This window comes from Schistocerca serialis, chromosome 5, assembly GCF_023864345.2.
Source record: "Schistocerca serialis cubense isolate TAMUIC-IGC-003099 chromosome 5, iqSchSeri2.2, whole genome shotgun sequence".
Classification (NCBI taxonomy): Eukaryota; Metazoa; Arthropoda; class Insecta; order Orthoptera; family Acrididae; genus Schistocerca; species Schistocerca serialis.
Window position 1 is genome coordinate 48,992,423 of NC_064642.1, and position 24,036 is coordinate 49,016,458.

Below are 24,036 nucleotides of genomic sequence, written 5' to 3' on the forward strand. Positions count from 1 at the left end.
GTCCCCGCGCGGAGATCCAAATGGAGGATTATTTTACCTCCAGAATATTTTACCCAAGAGGATGCCATCATCATTTTACCATACAGTAAATCTGCATGCCTTCGGGAAAAATTATGGCTGTAGCTTCCTCTTGCTTTCAGTTGTTCACAGTACCAGCACAACAAGGCAGTTTTGATTAGTGTTACAAGGCCAGATCAGTCAATCATCCAGACTGTTACCCTTGTAACTACTGAAAAAGCTGCTGCTCCTCTTCAGGAACGACACGTTTGTCTGGCCTCTCAACAGATACCCTTCCGTTGTGGTTGCACCTGCGGTATGGCTATCTGTATTGCTGAGGCACGCAAGCCTCCACACGAACGGTAAAGTCCATGGTTCATGGGGAGGGGTGGTCATACTACTTAACTATCCAAATTGACTTTTAGTTAAAGATAAGGGTCTTACACACATTAAAGACTGAATATAAGTCTCCCCAGAATCAACATAATTTCTAGTTAAAGATGCTGTGAACTGTTTTTGGTGGTCTGATGCACTTGCAAGCATAAGTGTAAGGTATATTACTGGTTAACAACTAAACAATGAAGTGAAATTAATGGAAGAAGGGGTAAGAGTATTAGAAATTCCCACTGCTGACACAAAAAATGCCAATCTGTAACTGCAGCATGTTTTAGCTAAACAGTGAACAATATTTTATTGCTACTTTGACCTCAGGAAACCTGGAAGACATGCAAGAAGCCTCAAGAAATCAGGAAGACTTACAAGAAGCCTTTTGGCCTGAAGTAGAAACAGTGAGGAGAAGAAATAACTGATTTTAAGCAGGTGTGGTTTTAAAAAGTGAATGAATCATTTAGACTAGACATGTCACTTTTGCAAAATGTGTGATTACAATACTAACAACTGGCTGAAGTGAGTTTCATCATGCAAACAGCTGTAACTCAGTTGGTCAAAGTGGAGCTAGGCTATGGTATTTTTGTGGGAGGCTAAAGTGTTTGCTTATGTGCCACTGATTGACACTTGCACAATTTACCTATTAATTCTACAACTTTTCTTATCCAATATCTCATAACATCACATGGGAGCAATTGCAAGGATGAATGCTGACTGTTGGCACTGTGCAATATCCATTTCAGTGGCTGGATTAGATATTTTCTAGCACTGTAACATAGCAATACAGTACAAATCAAAGTTGTAGATCTAGTGATTAATTAGTGTCGGATCATAGGGGAAGTAATGCTGGACCATGTGTACAACAAAAGTGGATGTTATATTCATCTTGGAGAAGGGGCAAATAATATTACAATGTCTGCAGTACTAGAGTATTCACATTGATGTAATGTTCGGGAAACACATGCAATGATGATAGTGACAACATATTTTTCAGCTATTCACAAGCTGCTGAATTTTTGTTGCCACTTAAAAGACTATACTGCAGTCTCTTCTGTGACTGTTCATACACTGTCATAGTGTAAGTAAATGTACAATTCATATGATTTGCCCCAAAATGCGTAATTCTGGTAATATATGGTGCCATATGCTGTTTGTGAAAGATACACATCACACAACATGTAGGAACAGCAAAATTTGTTGGAAATAAAAGTAGGGCATAATTTATACTCTGATTCAAGAAAAGTAAAGTACCTAAATATGTCTTTCCAAGCATTCAAACAATGAAAAACCCAGGACAGAATAATGATTTATAATATATTGCAGAGATGCTGAGTTGCAGATAGCCACAACAAAAAGCGTATCAAGCAAGGCCAGAAAGACCTTCATCAGAATTTCAGAATTGGACAGCACACACACACACACACACACACACACACACACACACACACACACACACACAACCACAGTCTCTGGCTGCTGAGTACCCCAAACTGCTTCAAGTAAATGTTATGATGGTTCTTTTGAAAGTGCACAGCCAATTTCCTGCCCCAACCTTCAAACATTCTGAATGTGTTCTCCATCTCTAATGATCTCAATGTCAACATGACATTAAACCATAAACTTCCGTTTTTTTAAGCTGATTCAGATTTTCTATTAATTAGAGAGCTATTTTGACAAAATAAAAGCAGAATTTCCATGAAGCTGGTCTCCTGAAAACTGAGAAGGAAACTAATAACATTTATTGCGCAGTTACCAGAACAAATAAATACAAAAGAAAAAATGTAAGAAAGTGACATTGTAGGGAGCATTGTATAGTGATGTAGAAGGAAGAAAGCAGCTGCCTGTGTTTTTATTGTGTGTGTAAGAAGCAATAATATATATGGATTTAATGTTTATGATGTTGAGACTTTGTAAGGTAATCCATTAAGTAATGTGTTTGTTTAATAGTAAATGTGGTATACTTAATGTCCTCAGTACTATAATGCTGCAGGGTAAAAAATTGATCATGTGTGAAAAGTATAGACAAGTGTAAAACAAACAAACAAAAAATGTGTGTGAAATCTTATGGGACTTAACTGCTAAGGTTATCAGTCCCTAAGCTTACACACTACTTAACCTAAATTATTCTAAGGACAAACACACACACCCACGCCCGAGGGAGGACTCGAACCTCCGCCGGGACCAGCCGCACAGTCCATGACTGCAGCGCCCCAGACTGCGCAAAACAAACAAGGCAGCCTGTGATGGCTGTTATGGAAGACCACTGAAGGCAGCTCAAAGACAACAGAATGGTTTCAGATTATTGTGGTCCTGGGGATGTACTGGTTTGTAGCGTGGTGAGTCCAGTGATCCAACACACACACAATGGGTTTAGGTAGTATGAATCATGAGAGATCAAGTAGTACACGTCAGTATAAAGTACTGATGTGATGACAAAATAGTTGCACACTGCACTGTAGCATTAGCACAATTAATAGACAAAATAATAACGGCCATAGAGAACAAGGAGTATGTAACTGGAGTGTTCCTTGATCTAGAAAAAGCTTTTGATTGTGTCAACATCACCATATGACTTGACAAGCTGTGCAACCTGGGTATCAGAGGAACTGGCTATGAGCTAATAAAATCGTATATGAGCAATAGAAAACAATTTGTCTTGCTTAAAACAAACAGTGGGTCTTACAAATCTAAAATTACTGATATCAAATATGGAGTGCCTCAAGGTTCTGTCTTGGGACCTCTTTTTTCTTGATTTATGTTAATGATATACAGTATTGTTCTCCTAACTGTACAAAAATATTGTTTGCAGATGACACATCAATAGTGTGTAAACACAAAGACTATGAGAGTCTGGAGGTACAGTGCAACAGTGTAACTAATGAAAGAGTCAAGTATTTTAATGAAAGCCATCTAAATGTAAGTGCTTCAAAGACTGCAATGATGGAATTTAACACAAGGAAACAAATAGAATTTGACATGAAATTATCCATAGGAAATGACATTGTAAAAAAGGAAAAATGGACAAAGTTCTTGGGAATTACAATCCAGGACAGCCTCAAATGGGACATGCATATTGATTCCTTAGCATGTAAGCTGTCAAAAAATGTGTTTGGTATAAATATGATTAGCAAATATTGTAAGGACATGTGTGTACTAAAAACTGCTTATCATGCCCTATTCTCATCAAACTTAAACTATGCTGTAGAAATATGGGGTGCAACAACTCAAGCCAACCTAAGTACATTATTAATACTACAGAAAAAAGTTATCAGAATTATTTGTGGTGCCAAACCTCGAGAATCATGTCGGAATCTGTTCCCAAAATTAGGTGTGCTTACCATTATAGGGGTATACATATTGAAAGTTATATTGCTTGTGAAAACAATAAATCCGAATTTCAACTGTGACCTGCACCAGTATGATACAAGGCAAAAGTTCAGATACCATGTAAATAGCCACAGAACAGCTTTATATGAAAAAAATTCACTTCATGCTGGGCTGAAGCTAGCCAATGCCCTACCAAAAAGTCTCACAACCCTTCCTACTAACAAATTAAAAGATCAGCTAAAAAGAATTCTAATTGAAAACCCTTTTTATTCCCTAGACGAGTATTATATCTGTATGAAAAGTGCTTCATAAGTATGTCAAGCTCATAGTTTTAAGTAACCTGCAAGTAATATAATGTTGATGAAAACAATATTTGTAATATCATGATTGTATACTACCAAATGTAAAATCCATCACAATGTAAAATTGATTAATACAAACAAATCTTTAGTTTGTAATTTGTAAACTGACGTATTCAGAAGAATAATCTGTATGATGTCCTGAAACTGTATTATTTCTAGGGATTGTATTTGATTATTCAATGTTGAATAAATATTATTATTATTATTATTATTATTGCTGCAGTCAATGATCATGTGTCACTATGATACAAAACTGTAAGTTTTCAATTTTTTGTGGCTGCTTCTAGTGGTGTGGTTCTGAGGAAGCACCCATAAAGAAGTAATGAGAGTTGAGGACCATGGAATTAAAGTACGGATACTAAGCACATCACAGGTAAGGACTGAAGCTTCCACCTAGATCTGTTGTGTGTTAATCCTTCAGTGTGTAGTACATGTTGAAGTGGGGATCACACTACAACATAAAAGATTAGAAATTCTTTAAAGTAGTACTTGAAAGCTATAAGTGAACTGCAATTGCATCTTTCACAGCATTTGGATCTATCACGTACAAAGTCTGTTCAAAAAATTCCAGAACTTTGTCCACAACATTTTTCTACACTTACCTTTTACTTATTATGCATGGTCTCTTACGAAATACTCTTCTCCACAACTGATGTACTGCTCCCAATCATGTTTCCACTTCTGGAAACAGTCTTGGTATGCCTCTTGTTGGGTTGCACAAAGTACTGTCTGCAAATTTTCTTTTATCTCATCTATCATTGCAAATCTTCATCCTTCCTTCAAGGTTTTTAACTTTGGACATAAAGGAAAGTCCACAGGTGCCAGGGCTGGAAAGTATGGAGGATGAAGCAGAACAGTGATTTCGTTGTTTGTTCAATAGTCATGCACCAACATGGATGAATGTGTGGGTGCGTTATCATGAGGCAAGAGCCATGAATTATCTCACCACATTTCAGGTCATCTTCTTCTCACATTTTCTCACAGTCACTGCAACATGTCCTGATACTAAAATTGATTAACAGTTTGTCCCTGTGCATTAATTCATGATGAACTAACCCTTAAAAGTCAAAGAAAACTATCAGCATGGCTTTGACATTTGACATGACCTGACAAGCGTTTCCTGACCCATTGTGAAGACAGAACCTTGGTCTCAACATTGTAGTCATAGATTCATGTCTCATTACAAATTATGATTCTCTTAAGGAACATCTTGTTCTCATTTGTGCAATCCAAAAGCACTTCACAGTCTGTTTGGTGGTCTTGATTCATGAGCTGTGGGACGAACTTGGGGGCAACAAAATGCATTCCAAGTTGCTATGTGAGGATTTCATGATATGAGCCAACTGAAATGTTACATTTTTCTGCAATACTTGGACAGACCATCTTCAACTGGCACACACAATTTCATTGACATTCCTGACATGAGCATCATCGGTAGATGTTGAAGTGCGTCCTGAATTAGGGTAATCTTTAACTTCCGTCCAGCCATTTTTAAACCATGTGAACCATTCATAAAACTGAGTATGGTTTCATCACTCATCACCATGGCTTCCTGCATAATCTGGTGTGTCTCTGTAAAGATTTTCTTGAGTTTCATGTAAAATATAATGCAATATAGCACTCAACCATAACCAACAGACATACAACAATGAAACTTCTGGCAGTTACACATTAAACACAGACATGTTCATGGATGCCAAACACATTTTGTGCTAACACACCATTGGTGTGAAACTATGAATGTTCCAGAATTTTTTGAACAGACTTGTGTATAATGAGCCATCTGCCTCTACAGCCATCCACAATTGTGAAAGTATTGTCGATACAGGATTTTGTGCATAAACTGACCGCTTCATTATGTCCCATAAATATTTGAGGGGATTCATGTCACACAATCTGGACGGCCAAATTATTCACTCAAATTGTCCAGAATGGGCTTCAACTTATTGTGCAGACGTCCTTAAAAATTCTATTGTTGTTTGAGAGTATGAAGTCCATGAAAGGCTGCAAATGGTCAATGATCAGTTCAGCTGGACCTCAGGACCCAGTCCATGCCATGTAAACACAGGCCACACCATTATGCAACCAGCATCAGCTCGCACAGTGTCTTGTTGACAACTTGGGTCCATTGCTTCATTGGGTCTGTGCCACACTGCACTTGAACCCTGCCATCAACTCTTACCAACAAAAATTGGGACTCACCTGATGAGGCCATGGTTTTCCAGTTGTCTAGAGTTCAACTGATATGGTCATAAGTCCTGAAGAGGCACTGCAGGTGGTGTTGTGCTGTTAACAAATGCACTTGCATCAGGCATTTCCTGCCATAGCCCATTAATGCCCAATTTTGTCACTCTGTCCTAATGGACACGTTTGTTGTGTGTCCCACATATGGTTATTTCATGCAGTGTTGCTTGTCTGTTGGCACTGACAACTTAATGCAAATGCTGCTGCTCTCATTTTAAGTAAAGACCGACAGCCATTGTATCATCCACTATTAGAGGTAATGCCTGAAAACTGGTATTATTGGCACACTCTTGATGCTGTCTGTCTTGGAATACTGAGTTCCCTAATGATTTTGAACTGGAATGTCTCATTCCTTTAGCTTCAACTACCATTCCCTTCGTGTCACCATAATCACATCAGGAACCTTTTCACATAAATCACCTGAGCACAAATGACAGCTCCACCAATACACTGCCCTTTTATACCTGGTGTACACGGTGCTGCCACCATCTGCATATGTACATATCATTGTTCCTTGACTTTTGTCATGTCAGTGTGAATCTGATGTGGAGAGCTATGGCTTAATCATATTCCTTGCATCTGTGTCCCTGTTTAATGGATACACAGATAAGTTAAATGAAATCATAAGATTATTATGAAGCTGATAACATTTGAGAAATGCATCAAAACACATGGAATTAATTTTTCATTGGCACTGTAGTCTATGCATTAAAAATGTTTGGAGTGACTTTCCATACTTTAATTGTGGTTCTGAACAGATTCTCATTTAATAGTTTTGACTGTAAGTAAAAACAAACGATTTGCATCAAAATATAATTCAGAAGGAAAGCAGCAATGGGGATTTGTTTGAAAGCAAAAAGGATGTGGAATTCTTACAGCATTTCTTATAAAATACTGGGTGATTTAAGATTATGTTACCATTCAAATGGGGTTAATATGTATCAATTAACTATGCTCCAAACATGTTCAATGTTTATCTTTCTATAACAATTAAACAAACTTTAGCATGTAGGCCATCCAACATGAGTGATACAAACTTTACTGTTTTTCTTCTTTATAAGTAAGATTGCATAATGGCTGACAGATTTACACCAGAGTAAAGAATAGATCTACCAAGCTTCATGGAAGCATATGGTTCACCAATTGCAGCACATTCAACATTTCAGGATTGGTTTTCATATGAACCATCATGTCATTAATGGTTTGCTGCAATTATCAAAAGTTTGTAGAAACTGGAGCAGTAGCAGCCAACTCAAGGAAATACAGGACATCCAAGATCAGGAAGATCTGAAAGGAACATTGCTGTCACTCAGTAATGTGTAGTGCAGAGTCCTTCAGAGTCAACTAGACACTGTAATTTTAAAACTGGGATTCCCCAATGAACTGTGTGGCATATTTTGGAATATGATTTTGTGATGTGGCCGTACCACATTCAAAAGCCTTAACAATAGAGCCAAGAGTGTTAGAGTAGAATTATATCAGATATGAGCTGAACTAATGAAAATTTAGAATGACAACAGCAAGTTACTGGCATTCAGCAATGAGGCTACATTTCATACAAGTGGATTTGTTAATCAATATCACAAAATTTTTTGAAGCATTGAAAATCCTCACAACATGTGTGTGGCTCTCCGTAGGTGAATATCTGGTGCACTGTGACTACCACTGTAAAATAGGGCCCTACTTCATTGATAAATCTACAGTGAATACAGACATGTTGCAGGAGTATGCCATTGGTGAAATTCCACTACAAATCTAACGCAAGAATTTCTTCTAACAAAACAGCATTCCACCACATTATGTACACACTTTTTGTGCATATCTTAACCAAAAATTTCCTGCTATCTGGACAACTACACCGACCTCCACAATCACTGGAGTTGACACCCAGTAGTTTTGGTTCTGGGGATTAATCAAGGAGCATATGTACAACAGGAAAATCAACAACATCAGTGACCTGAAGGATAGAATTCAACAAATAATATTATCCATTCTCTATGAAATGGATGCATGGGCTTCATTTGGTATTGTTAAAAAGTTTCGTTTACACACAGATTCAATGATCAAGAATATATCTACTGCTAGAGTGGTAACATAATCTTGACTCAGCTGGTAATAATTAATTTTCGTGTGTATAAATAACAAACTTTGCTTGAAACACAAAGTTTAATTTTGAGTGAACGAAGTAAGAAAGATTGGTCTTGCACTATGAAAAAAAAGATGAACTGCTCAACTTCATCATGAGTAGCCAATTGAGATGGGTTTAAATAAATAGAAGGGATAGCTAAACATCATTTATGACAATGTGTGATGATTCTGAAGTGGATGACAAATTCCAAAATAGTACAGATGTGGTCTGTATGTAAGATGAAACTACAGAATTCAATCTGTTGACTGATATGTGCTATGGTAAACCAGAACAAAATATGACACCAGCATAACACAGTGTAAATACAATAAGGACATTATTCCAGAGGCCAATCCTGCATAGGTTTGTACTACCCCCAGGAATACTTTTGTTCAACTATGCTTGCTTTTTGAGTTTTTTTTATACAGGTTGAGAAGTAGTATGCCATTTTCCTCTTTTGAAACGCCTGGGCTAAAAATTCCAAAATCAACTGAATAGGATGAAAGTGTTCCAGTGCCAACTTGAGTTGGGCTGGGCTTGCAGACGTGGACCTGCGTGTCACAGGGCGGCAGTACAGGGGAGGGGGAGTGAGTGATGTGCTGTGCACTGAATATTCTTGGCAACAACATATTTGTATATGCGTCTTTGGTGTATAAACACCACTCCAGCCACCTGATTAGATTTTGGATTAGATTTACTTTCATTCCAATTGATCCGTAGTGAGGAGGTCCTCCAGGATGTGGAACATGTCAGAAAAACAACAATACATGACAAATATTTAAACTAAAACAAATAAGCTAATGTACCATTCCACAGGTCCCAAGTGGAATGATCGTCATTTTTTAATGAACACTAAGAGTCATTTTACAAATACTATTGCACTGAATTTAAAATAAAAAAGTTTTATATTTATTTATAAGGTAAGAAACATGTAATACAACTACTGTAATACTTATTTACAATGAACACATTACTGCAATGAAATGGTGCAGAAGTTGGATTATACTTACACACACACACACACACACACACACACACACAAATTTTCAGTGAACACATTACTGCACTGAAATTGTGCAGAAGTTATGTTGTACTTATATACAAATCAGTTGGTTTTCCTCAGAAATTCATCAATGGAGTAGAAGGAGTTGGCCACCAATAAATCCTTTAGGCTTCTCTTAAACTGAATTTCATTGGTTGTTAAGCTTTTTATGGCTGCTGGCAAGTTATTGAAAATGTGTGTTCCTGAATAATGCACACCTTTTTGTACAAGACTAAGTGACTTTAAATCCTTGTGAAGATTATTCTTATTTCTAGTATTGATTCCATGAATTGAGCTGTTGGTTTGAAAAAGTGATATATTTTTAATGACAAATTTCATTAAGGAATAAATATATTGGGAAGCTGTAGTTAGTATCCCTAGTTCCCTAAACAGGCTTCTGCAGGATGTTCTTGAGTTCACACCACATATAATTCTTACTGCACGTTTTTGTGCCCGGAAAACTTTAGCTTGGCTTGATGAATTACCCCAGAAAATAATCCCATATGACATTATGGAATGAAAGTAAGCATAGTATGCCAGCTTTTTCATTTTTATATCCCCTATGTCTGACAAAATTCGCATTGCAAACAGAGATTTGTTAAGACGCTTCAGCAGTTCTGTGGTGTGCTCCTCCCAGTTGAATTTATTATCAAGCTGTAATCCCAAGAATTTAACACCGTCCACTTCTTCTATCTTTTTGTCATCATATGTTAGACATATACTCTTGGGACACCCCTTACAAGTTCTGAACTGCATGTAGTGTGTTTTTTCAAAGTTTAGTGACAAAGAATTGGCTAGGAACCAGTGATTAATGTCTACAAATATTTTATTGGCTGATCTTTCTAAGACTACACTTGATTTGCTATTTATTGCAATGTTTGTATCATCAGCAAACAAAACAAACTTGGCATCTGGTAATGTTACTGATGAAAGGTCATTGATACACACAAGAAAAAGTAAGGGCCCCAAAATGGAACCTTGTGGGACCCCACATGTAATTAGTTCCCAGTTGGATGATGCCTGATAGCTTGATACATGTCTCTTTCCTAATAACACCCTTTGTTTCCTGCCAGAGATATAAGATTTGAACCATTTTGCAGCATTTCCTGTTACACTATAATATTCTAGTTTACTTAAAAGGATATTGTGATTTACACAGTCAAATGCCTTTGACAGATCACAAAATATACCAGTTGCCTGCAATTTTTTGTCTAATGAATTAAGTACATTTTCACTGTAAGTGTAGATAGCCTTCTCAATATCAGAACCTTTTAGAAATCCAAACTGTGACTTTGACAGTATGTTATTTGAGATAAGATGGTTATAAAGACGACTGTACATTACTTTTTCGAAAATTTTTGAGAATGCTGGCAACAGTGAAATTGGACGGAAATTTGATGCTATTTCTTTATCTCCCTTCTTAAACAGTGGCTTAACTTCAGCATATTTCAGCCATTCGGGAAATATTCCACTGATAAACGACTGGTTACACAAATAGCTTAATATGTTACTTAGCTCAGAATCACATTCTTTAATTAACTTTGTTGATATTTCATCATACCCACTAGATGTTTTTGATTTTAAAGATTTTATGATGGACATTATTTCTGTTGGGGTAGTGAGGGTCAAATTCATATTATGGAAGTTACTTGAAATGTCTGGTCTAAGGTAATCCATAGCAGCATCTACCGAACCTGACAACCCCATCTTTTCAGTAACAGTTATAAAATGTTTGTTAAAAAGTTCTGCAACACTATACACATCTGTCACCAATGCATCATTTACTCTTAATGCTATTTGTTCCTCTTCATGTCTGGTTCTACCGGTCTCCTCCTTCACTATATCCCATATTGTCTTTATTTTGTTATCTGATATGACTATCTTTTCCTTGTAATATATTTGCTTTGACATCCGTATTACAGTCTTTAATATTTTGCAGTATTTCTTATAATGTGCTATAGCATCAACATTGGAAATGTTTCGGATTGACAGATACAGTTTTCTTTTTGTTTTACAAGATACCCCTATTCCTCGAGTAATCCATGGCTTCTTTGTAGACTTTGCTCTAACCTTGGTAAGTTTTGGGGGAAAGCAGTGTTCAAATAAGGTAAGCACTTTATTAGCAAAAATGTTATATTTTTCATTCATGCCATGAGCACTGTAAACATCAGTCCAGTGAATGTCTCTGAGGAGTGTCCTAAAATAATCAATTTTTGGCTTACTGATTACCCTCTTGAGCTCAGATTTAACAGATTTTATATCCTGTTCAGTATTAACATTTAACAGAAGGAACTGCATGTCATGGTCTGAGAGGCCATTGACTATTGGTTTTGTAATATAATTTTGTTCATTTGACTTTTCTATAAAGATATTATCAATGGCTGTTTGTGAGCAAGTGGTTATCCTAGTGGGGAACTTTACTGTGGGAATTAAGTTGAATGATAGTGTTACTAACTCAAATAGGTTCTTATTGGGAGAGTCTTTAAGGAAATCTACATTGAAATCACCAGCAACCACTATTTCTTTGTTTTTGGTTGTTAAATGGGCCAGAACAGCTTCAAGGTGGTTTACAAACAGATTAAAGTTACCTGCAGGTGCTCGATATACACTTAATATTATGAAAGATTTTTTGTGAAAATCTAATTCTGTTGCACATGCTTCCATATGCTGTTCTAGGCAAAATTTATGAATGTCTATGTTCTTAAATTTATGACAGTTCCTGATGAATGTGGCAACTCCTCCTTTCTCCATTTCTGATCTACAATAGTGAGATGCTAACCTAAACCCTGTAACACTTAAAAGTTCTGAGAGAGGAGGCAGTAGCCAAGAACAAGCTGAGCAGCATTTGCCACTGACATGCAAACAAGACAAAACCTCCTAATCATGCCATGAGAATGACTAAACATGTGGATGCAACCTGCAAAATAGCATCAAGTCACTGGTAGGTCCTATCATGGAGTGACTGATGGAGAAGCTTGCAACTGCAGTGTGCAACAGTATGGTGACTGTACTTCATGCAATCAAGTGGCAAACAATGATGGCAACATGTAAGGTGAATGTCGGAAGTGTCCCCTTTAATCCCTTCCAAATAAATTCTTAATTAGGAGATATAAAATAAAGCCCTCCTTTACCACAACAAATGAAGAAATAGTGCCACAACGGAGTAACACAGCCAGTACCTTGGGCCCGACAAAGAAGTAGCACTCAGTGGCTTGCCCACCATCTTCCTTCCGAAGAGAACCAGAGCTGTCAGATCTTCAAAGTGGGGTTCCTTACCAGTTCATGTGTAGCTGTGAGCAAAGTAATTATTTCCTGGCCATTGTACTTGTTATTTTAGTGTGTCCTACAGAATTATGAGAAAAGTGAATACATGAAATAATGAATCACATAGTTTTTTTGTCCTCTCAGTCCGTTATTTTAAGCAAATTTGGAAAAAATAAATAAATAAATTAGAAACTAAGAAGGTAGGTAGACCAACTCTTAGTTTAATGATTTTCCAGACAGATAAAATGAAAAGTCATCAGTTCAGTAGAAAATATAACTCTGATCCATAAAGTAAGCCCGAATGCCTGTGTGGTTGTGATTTGGAAAACACCTTGTTTCATGTTCCTTGTTTAGTATTTGAAGGAGAGCTTTCACGGACTAAACATGGATTCTGTGACATTCATCCTCTATGACAAAATTAAGAAACACGAACTTTCCTTGGACCATCTGAATGACATTTTGAATCTAGCAATTGTACACAACATAAATACAACAATGAAAAGAATAGTTGCTACTCACCATATAGCAAAGATGATGAGTTGCAGATAGACATAACAAAGAGACTGTCAGAAAGTAAATACAACTGTTGAATTAGACAGTAAATACAGAAGGCCTATGCCACTACACAATCTAAATGTTACCGATAATAGATACATACTAAATCTAGTTACTAACTATTTGTTTCTGTCATGCATTGGAACTTGCCCTCAACCAACATGAACAGACCGAATCATGTTCCAATCCTGGCATTTTTAATGCCTTGACTAATTTTGGTGCAGAAGTAGACTCAGTATTAAAATCACATTTAGGAAAGCAATGATTTTCAAAACCACCTCTAAAACCACCCAGAATGAACTCATGTAATGTGTGCTTCTAGTTTAGCAAGAGGAATTTAGAAAGGAAATTAAGGGTTTAGAGTTTCTGGTTGCAACAGATGGTGAAACCTGTGATGTAACCTGTTTTTCCTAGATGGTTATTGTATGTAGGTACGTCATTATTAGAAGGTTTTGGGCCATCATAGAACCAGAAAAGCATTGTGCACAGTCTTTGATGATGTACATCACAGAACAGATAAATCATAATTTCAAGAACTGTCCACACAAACTAGTTGCACAAATGTACGATGATGCAGAAATCGTGAGTGTCTCATCACAAAGGGTGCATGCTCTTCTTAAGGAAAAATTTTACACTGCTTCTCCATAATTCACTGTTATGGTCACCAGTTGAATCTGGTTGTGCTTACAGGCACTTCCATTAATAAAAATGTGTGAACATTTTCACCAAATGTCAGGGACTTCATAGCTCCTTTTCAGTGTTTCCTCAACGGACAGTGAAACAGTATAAAAATGGCTGTCATGTTTTGTGCCTACTCATTGGAATTTCCAGTGAAAGAGTGTCAATACTGTTTTTGAATATAGGAATGATTCCTCCAAGTACATTAATAATATAATATGATAATGAGATGGCAGAAAGTGAGTGACATGCACTAGCTTGGCTCACAAGTTTACCTGAAATTTTGTAGTGTTGGAGGTGTTATTAAGCAGTTATGTTGTTGTACAAGTTCAAAATTCATGTCAAGAGTGCCTATTGTCATATAAGCAATTCATTTTTATACACTGCATCAATCTGTTCTCAAAATAGAAAATGACTGAACAATGTGCAGCACCACCGATAACCAGGCTACCTAAAATGCTGAGGTCGAGATGATACTGGGAGTTGTGGCTGCATTTCTTGGCATTTCTGATGTTTCTGCACTCTTCAATGCTTAGGGTAGTATCATTCTATATGTGCAGGACAGGCTTGGGCTTGTTGTCTAGACCATCACTGAAGCTGTAATTTCATTAGTGTCATACTAAATACAGCAAACTGTGGAAGCTGTGAGCAAATCACTGAAAAAACTGAGGATAGGGCAAGAATGTTTGAACAGAAATGGTCAAGAAGCCTAATCAACTTGAACAATATCAGAGATGCAATAACCTCAAACTGTTTGGAATTCCAGAGGATAACACATAGGAGAGAATACAGACAAATTAGTGATAAATCTTGCCTGCAAGAAGGTAGGCCTGAAAGTGACAATGAATGACACAGACTGAAGTCATAGAGTGGGACATATGATACCAGGATCTACAAAACCTAGACCAATAATAGTGAAGGTCATGTCCTACAGGAAAAGATCAGAAATCTTCAGAGCAAAGAAGAAATTTGTGATGTTGGGTCTACCAATACAAAAGGACTGACCATTCTGAACAATGTGATTTCAAGATTTAGGGTACAAAACATTGGCAAAATGAGGGCAGGATAGTGCTGGAGACTGAAAATGGAAACAGATCAGTTTGCAATGGAAATGAACTTTAAACCCTGTTATTTTGGAGTTAAGAACATTTCAACTCTTGCTGCTGCAAGCTTGTGTGTGTATATCATTATTGTAGATTATAGCTTATCATAACTTAACCAGTTTAAAATGTTTTGTTTCACTTCACTATTAATTCCTGTTTCTATTGTTTCTTATTTACTTTATTAATTACTGTACTCACTTAGTGTTACTTTCACTTTCATTTGGCAATTTATCATCGTATTATTATTGTTACTCAATATTAGTGCCATTAATAGTACACTCTGTTTTTATTCAATTTGCCTTGTTTTTCAATACTGTTTCTTACAGATTATTTTAGCTCTGTTTAGAAAGTTTCTTTTCCTGTCACTGACTACTTAATGGCTGCTGCAAAACTCACTGGCCTTGGCCACAAAGCCTCACAGTGCCCTGAAGGTACCACAGTTTTCACTTCCAGGAACCTGCACTCAGCTACCTCAGTATGCTTCCTTATGCTCCATTCCCTCACCAGCACCTGACCCAGAGTTCCTAATGTCCAGCAGTGGTAACCTCGTAAGTTCTGCATCTGAATGTGCCAAGCTCCACATAGCATACGCATATGTCCAATCTCTGCCAGCTCATCTCAACAAGTTCTGTCATATATTTCAAGCCACAGACATCCATGTAAGACTTCTGTTGAAGACATGGCTCAGACCAAGTGTTCCCGATGAGCTCAGTAAGTATAGATGGCTGCATCTTTCTAAGATATGACAGATGTAACAGGCAAGGGGATGGAGTAGGGACATACCTACTGTGCTACACACATACAACAATAATGAAGGTAAACAAGTGGAATATGTGCTCATGGAAATCACAACCCATGAAAGAAAGTGGATTGTGTGTGTCCTCTGCAAACTTTCTAAAGTAGGCAGGTTTGCCTGCTTCAGAACGGGTCTTTCATGTCTCAAGTTGACATATGAGCATATAATTATAGTTGGTGACACTAACATAATTTTTTTATGTAATAGTTCTTCCAGTGTGAAATTTCAGTGGATGCTTTTTTCTTCTTCGAAAGTGTCACTTCTTCAGCTTGCTCCTACCCATCACATGAAGAGTAGTCACACTTTCATAGACATATTTGCAACAAAATCCCCAAACAGAGTAATCTGAACTTCTTAGATACCTACAACTGACATGTCTGCCCGTGTCATATTTGTCATGAAATACTCGCTAGAATGTCCTAGAAAGAGACCTAAACTGACAACATACTGAGACTTCAGAGGCATCAATTTATCCGAATTTGCAGCTGAGGTGCAAGAAGTTCTTTGGGGGACATCTTCTATGCTATTCTAAGACAGAAACAAGAAACTCCATTGATTTACTAATAAACTTGCAGGACTATATAACAGGTATGGTTCCCTAAAGACCACAAAATGGCTAACTGAAGAATTGACACAGCTGATGAATCTCAGAAACACTACATATTAGGCATACAAAGTGCACACCATGCCTGAAACTGGTGCTGCTTATAAGCAGAAGCAAAACATCATCAGTCAAGCTGTGCAAAATACAAAACTTAGGCATGCCCATACATTAATCTATAACAAAAAATGAGCAGTTTCCTATAGAAAAACCTACATGGTCTTGGTATAGACAAAGTGAAAGTTACAGCTAATCCCTTTGTCTCAGTCAGAAAAATGGACCAGTACTACATATTACCTACAACCACAACTGAACCACAAGCAAAATAGACACTCGTTGATTACTTCAGAGAGGTAAACAACTACAGCCACAAGAAATTCTATCTGAAGCATCTTATTTGCAATACCATCAAAAAGCAATCATGCATATCAGATCAGTATCTACTGGGTACAATGACATCATAGTCCAAATGATGAAGCTCATTACTGTCTCACTAATGTCCCCAATAACAGATATCATCAATTACTCCTTAACCTTGACATGCAAGCCGCCACTGGCATCAACTAAAAAGGCTTGCACAGGTGACCGGCCTACCCGACGGGAGGACCTAGCCACATGACATTTCATTTTTCACTCCTTAACCACAAGTTTTTCTTGAGGCCTGGAAACAAAGACTAGCTAAGCTGCTAGCATAAACATTTCCAGAACTTCCTCCAATTGCTGACCTATTTGCATTCTTCTTGTGCTGTCCAGTGCCTTAAAATATATATAATTCAGACCAGCTAACAACGAACAACCTACTAGATGAATACCTATTATATGAAACTGGTGACCTGAAGCTTTCCATGGATGCACAAGAGAGAGTATCATGCGCTTCTTAGACTTTGGCAAAGCCTTTGACACTGTCAACTTCGACCTTTTACTTGCCAAACTTAACAGCCTACCTTTCTCACCAAGTACTGTGCAGTGGTTTCACTCATATCTGATGTCTTGCCAACAGTGTGTCTCGTCTAACACCATAAAATCACAATGGGGACAGGTAGCATCAGACACCCCCCAGGGTTCAGTATTAGGTCATATACTATTTTCATTGTCAGTTTTGTTCTGCTGCGAACATCACATGTATGCTGATGGTCTCTATCTGTATCGAAGTGCAAAACCAATAAACCGGGAGACAACTATCAAGAATCTCAATACCACCCTGTGTACACTATCTAAATGAGCACAGGATGTAGTATTACAGCTCAACCCATCCAAAACCCAAACAGTACTGGTTCATAATTCTGGTTTCATTAATCCAAAATATAGGGAATTCCTACCATATTTAACACCCAATGGGACAAATACCTACTTCTCATCTTCAGTAGAGTCTATGAGTAGTAGCAGATGAGAATCTAAATTGGACTGAGCATCTAACTGCAATGTGCAAGAAGGTATCAGCATATCTCGATGTCCTACAAAAAACATAAAAAGCACTTCCATTTGGCCTGAAAACAAAACTTGTACAAACACTTACACTTCCAATTATTTATTACAACAGAGTTATTCTGCAAGGCCTTTCTTGGGAAAGCTCTTGACACCTGCAACTGGTTATGAATTCCTGTGTTTGTTGTACCTGCAATGTTCAACTTCAACTCATATTTTATCATCACATGCACACCTATCCTGGCTGTGTGCATACAAGCACTGAGATTTCCATACTATCTGTCTTCTCTACTGTCTTATCAATGTGCACTGTCCCCTGTATCTCTCTGTGACTTCAATTATTTTGTCTGAACAACATGGCAGAAACACCTGTTCCCATAAAAAAAATCCATTCAGTCCCAGTCCACCAGAGTCCTTCTCAGTAGCAGGAACCTGACTCTGGAATAACCTCCTGCATCAACTTCAAATGGTTCAAATGGCTCTGAGCACTATGGGACTCAACATTTGAGGACCTCAGTCCCCTAGAACTTAGGAATACTTAAATCTAACTAACCTAAGGACATCACACACATCCATGTCTGAGGCAGGATTCAAAGCTGTGACTGTAGCAGTCACACGGTTCCAGGTTGAAGTGCCTAGAGCCGCTTGGTTGCATCAAGTTAGAGAACAGAATAACACCTACAGGTTCAGAAGAGAGTGACATATCTACTAAAGCAACAGTAATGATAACCATCGTCCCTGCATGCATCCATTAGCCTTGTACATCTATTTTTTCAATGCGATCTTACTCATTTTCAAGTATTCTTAGCTGGTGTAATCTCCTTTTCTTTCCCCAAAACTCTCCATATCAGGAAACATCTATTTTCTACAACTATACATTCTTTTTATGTCTGCCATTATCATTGTTATTATTATTATGTTATTATATTATTATTATTATTATTATTACTTTATAGTGGCAGAAGCATCAATAATTGGATGAGTACTGCCAGAATAAATTTTTCTAGTTTCTAGTCAGTATTATTCACTCACATTGTCAGTATACACACTGAAATCGTTTTAATGCTATTTGTTAGATTAAAATGGTTATCTCTTAGGTTAACTGTGATGTAATAAAGGTACTGTATGTGTGAAGCCATGGTCTAATGTAAGAGAGGATCTGATGGTCAGGTCAAATTAAATAAGTAATATGAATATAATAGAGGGAAACATTCCACATGGGAAAAAAATATATCTAAAAACAAAGATGCTGTAACTTACCAAACAAAAGTGTTGGTATGTTGATAGAGATAATAAAAAACACACAAACACACACACAAATTTCAAGCTTTCGCAACCCAAAGTTGCTTCATCAGGAAAGAGGGAAGGTGAGGGAAAGACAAAAGGATGTGTGTTTTAAGGGAGAGGGTAAGGAGTCATTCCAATCCCGGGAACAGAAAGACTTACCTCAGGGGAAAAAAAGGACAGGTATACACTCACACACACACACATACACACACACACACACACACACACACACACACACACACACACACACACATCCATCCGCACATATACAGACACAGGCATTTACATATGTCTGCCTGTTATTGGAAGATTTGTTAAGCTGGATAAGGCTTTATACAAGAAATGAAATGAACCAAGTTAACAGTGCACATAATATTAGGTAATGTTACCATTTATGAATTTTTCTTTAAACATTCTATTAGAAGCAAGATAATGTCAGCAAAGCACACTGTTTTGGTTTCATCATAAATAATAAAGATGGTTTCAACTTACCTGTACTGACAGACATCAGAACGCAGCTTGTTGACAAGCAACCGGCATGCTCCTGTTCCATCATAAGGTTGGGGATAGTTGGCACTAATGAAATATGTGTTGTTTTCTCTCACAGTTTGTCCACAAGTAGCATAAACTACAAAACAGAGAGTTATTATTTGAGAGCAGTATAAGACCTACAATGGTAAGATATTGTTAGCAATTATATTTCCAGTACTATGAATGCAATCAATTTATAGCCAAAACAATATAAAAACTTATTGTAAACACCTCCCAATGTTGAAAGGGATAGAAAGCTTTGTGTCACTCTGTTGTTCATTACTAAATATCCTAGTACTATAATGACATGAATGTTAACTGGAAGAAAGGATCAAAATGTGGAAAAAAGAAGCTAATTGAGAAATGGAAATTGACTGTGGGGCACGAACTGTAGTTAAGATATATGACCATGATAATGTCATCTTATGCAATCCTAAAGCCTTCAGCATCTATTATGTCAAAGTAGAATTAACACCTGCATGAAGAACATAAATTATTTCCCTGAAACAAAGTCTTCATTAAGTCCTAATTACAATAACTTCATTTGTTTACAATGCTTCTTGTTGACAGTGGTGAGTTTAGAATTCTTGCCCAGCAAGACACAAAATTCTGCTTATAAAATTCTACATAAATACAAAATGGCTGCAACTGAAATTAAGCCAAAAATTATGAAAGGTATTATGTGAAATAAAAGTTCTCTGACATGTTGAGTATTAGCATTACTGCTTATAACATGAATTTCTCTTTTATTTTAGAGAATCTCATTGAACATCCTATGTACTTATACTGGTTGTTTGTGTACGAACATGCAAAAATGTAACAGGACATAGAGAGTGCTCCACTGTACAATTTTAGACTGGGAACCTGAGGTCAGAGAAGCCAGTTTAAAGAGATATGGAAGTAAACTTGTGGATTGCTTTGTCTAGCATAACTGTTTTCCAGTTTATTTACAACTTAAATTCCTACAAGTTTGAACATACTGTGATGTTTATTTACATACACATTCTTTATTTCCTGCAAAGAAACAAGGAGGATGAGCCTAATTACTGGGAAGTCACAATGCATGTTTTGTTTACTTTACTTATGCATAAGATGGCTCTGTTATATTATGTTTACACTGTCCCATGATAGAAAGTGCTATGCCTGGTACAGTGTTTTCAGAACTTACTGACAGGGAAGTATATTGCAATGCTCTCACTGCTTGAAAAGCTGTACAGGGAATGATTTCCTAACAGACATCATCCATCATGATGAGTGTTTATCTCTCTTGATTGATGAATGCGGGAGACTGTGTCACTGGGAAGAAGAAACGAGGGACATGGTAACATGATGACCACTCTCGCACCTGATTTTGAAGAGGAGATGCTGGAATGTGTTGCAGCAGATGCCACTATAAGCAATTGTCATATTGCACATGAAATGGGTGCTGCATATATTACTAGCAGTATTTCACCCATATCACCCACATTGAGTCCATGGATGCTGTATACTGCTGTGGTCTCATTTGATCATGATGATATTTTGAGCAGCATGAATAGTCCTGTGTGGTATGAGGAATATCCTCACACCATAGTAATCACATTAAATACTTTTTGCTTTGAGTATCTGTGTTAGCATTTAGGTGACAATCTCACTGGCCCATATCTTCTGCCAGGCAATCTGAATGGCTACCTGTACTTAGGTTCATGCAAAGAGTTCAGTCTGAGTTGAAGAATGTACCTTTGGCTGTTCATGATAGGGTGTGAATATAACATGACCATGCACCATCTCACTTCAGTGTTGATGTGGGTCATATCTACTGCCTGGCCATCTGAATGCCTGCCTGTATTTAGGTTCATGCAAAGAGTTCTGTCTGAGTTGTTGGATGTAGATATAACATGACCATGCACCACCTCACTTCAATGTGGATGTCCACAGCCATCTCAATGCTGTATTTACTGGTCACTGGATTGAAAGAGGAGGTCCTATCACAAGGCCTGCAAAGTCACCTGACCTGAATCCCCTTGATTATTTGTGATGGGGATATCTAAAGTCACTTGTGTATGAGACCTCAGTGGATACAGAGATGGAATTAGTTGCCAGAATTGTAGCTGCCTGTGATGTGATTCGAAACATGCCACAGATATTTGTAAGAGTGCATCAGAATCTTGCTCACTGATGTCATGCTTGCATTGAGGTTGATGGCCATCAGTTTCAGCACATTATCTCCTTAAGCTGGCTTCTCTGACCCTAGATTTCCAATCTCATATTGTTCAGAGGAGCATCATCTATGCCTCGTTAAATTTTTGCATGGTCTTAGGGAAACACCCTGTATACAACACTCCAGAGAAACTGAAAAGTGTATTATCCTTAAATTGTTTAACAAGTAATTGGATCCAGTCCTCTTGCATAAATTTCAAAAGTCTGAAAAATCTTTTTCATTAGTGAATACCATCTATGTCATTTCACACCCCAAAGAAATCAACATATATTGAAACTGATGTGCTTCTACAGACACAATTTGTGTTCCTGTAAAGATTTGGACAACACTTTTTAGTGACTTTCATAAATGGGGCTTATGGTGAAACTTACATTCACAACAGACACCGTAGCCCCCAGCACAAGTGCCATTGATAATTCCACCTCGCCGTTCACATTCTGATACTGTCAGGCATGTTCCAATATTTCCTGTTGATGATACACATTCCTGGTTCTGGAATTGGAGCACTGAGAATAGCGGCAAAACTGTAACAATATGCATTTTGAATCAGTATTATTCTGGCTTCAAGAATAACCACCTTAGTCATATTGTACTAAATTTGTAAATGTATCAATGGTCTGATGCAAAGTATTAACCATTAGAGTCAGTTCCATATGTTCTCAAGAACAAATTTATTATTAGAAGGAGACATATAAATCAGTCTGCACTATTATTCTATACAGAATGTTCAGCTAAGATAGCTCCCATTACAGCCGTTAATACACTGCAGAAACTTTGAACAAAAACTTTGGGCAACGAATGGAAGAAAGCACAGGTCACCAACTACCTACAAGAAATATGGCAGTACACAAGATGGCACATGTAGATGTAACAGTAAGTGGCTCCATAAATTGTATTTAGCTTCTATAAAGTGTATATTATGTGACAAAGTCACATCAAGTGGTGTTAGAATGTGTTCAGTGTTGCGTAGGTGGTATCATTCGCATTGCTTCATGAAAGTGGACCCTGAAAACATATTGTGTGTTTATGGAACAAAGTGTAATGGCTGTTTAACCACAACTGAAATGTGCCATGCAGATCATGAACTTAAAGTCCTAGAAACATTGCAGAAAGAGCTGAAAGCAAGAACATTTTCTGCTGCTGGAAAGCATAGTTAAAAGCCTATCTGAACCACCACATGAAGAACTCTGACAGTTTCAGACATACAGTGAACCAAATACGCATGCAAAATCCAAACATATTTCAAAGGAATTTAAGGTTCCTTTAAGAAACTGATTTCAACATCTTACTATGGATGTGAAACAAACTCATGAGTTTATCAGCACGGTGCCAGGAACAAATAGTAAAATGAGCAATATGTCACTAAAATCCAGCTCTCGTGAGAATGTAGCCAAAGTGACACAAAAAATACCAATATTAGTACAGTTTTGCTCATTGACAGCCACAGAAGAGGACTTGCACAATTCTTCATTATCAGCAAGATTTAAATGTTTCAAGCATTGTGAAACCTGCAACAGATTTGCAAGAAGTTCTAAAAGACTATAAAATCAGTAGGTATGTGTTACAGAATCATATATTGTAATTTTTGGTGCCTCAACTGACGTGTATAAAAATGAACTAAAAATAGCAAACAGAATCTTAAGAGATGCACTATGTACATTAAGTGATCAAAAAGCAATTGTGATTGGTATACCTCACAGGCATGACCTTATAGAATCTTCTTGTGTAAATAAAGAGATTCAAAAAGTAAACAGGAGTTACAGAAAGATCTGCAAGACCACTATAAATGCTTTTTTTCTCCCTGTTGATGATTTAGAAAGAAAGCATTTCACAACACACAGAATGCATCTGTGGCGTAGAGTGCCATAAATATCAATATTAGTACAGTGCGGAAGTGTGCTATCTTTGAGGAGAGGGCTTTGGGCAGGATGTTTGACGCTAACGGCAGTTAACCTCCAGACTTGTACCTCTGTAGAAGCGGAGTGCTAATAAATCTGTATCTGAGAGAATTCTAGTTCTTTACCTACAACTATGCCAAGGTGTCACCTATCAAGTACACAAGACAGCTTTCCAACAGTCGTCCTAAAAATTTACAATCAACTGCCTCCA

The 24,036-nt window shown here is 37.3% G+C and overlaps 1 protein-coding gene across 1 annotated transcript in view; it reads right to left on the reverse strand.

The window, feature by feature from the left end:
• The window catches only part of LOC126481737 (uncharacterized), a 138,938-nt gene that overhangs the window by 86,406 nt on the left and 28,496 nt on the right, over positions 1–24,036 (reverse strand). The window contains exons 3-4 of the mRNA XM_050105692.1: positions 22,299–22,451; positions 19,689–19,824 (exon numbers count right to left, since the gene is read on the reverse strand). Coding sequence (XP_049961649.1) covers positions 19,689–19,824; positions 22,299–22,451 — 289 coding nt within the window. The remainder of the gene's footprint in view (positions 1–19,688; positions 19,825–22,298; positions 22,452–24,036) is intronic.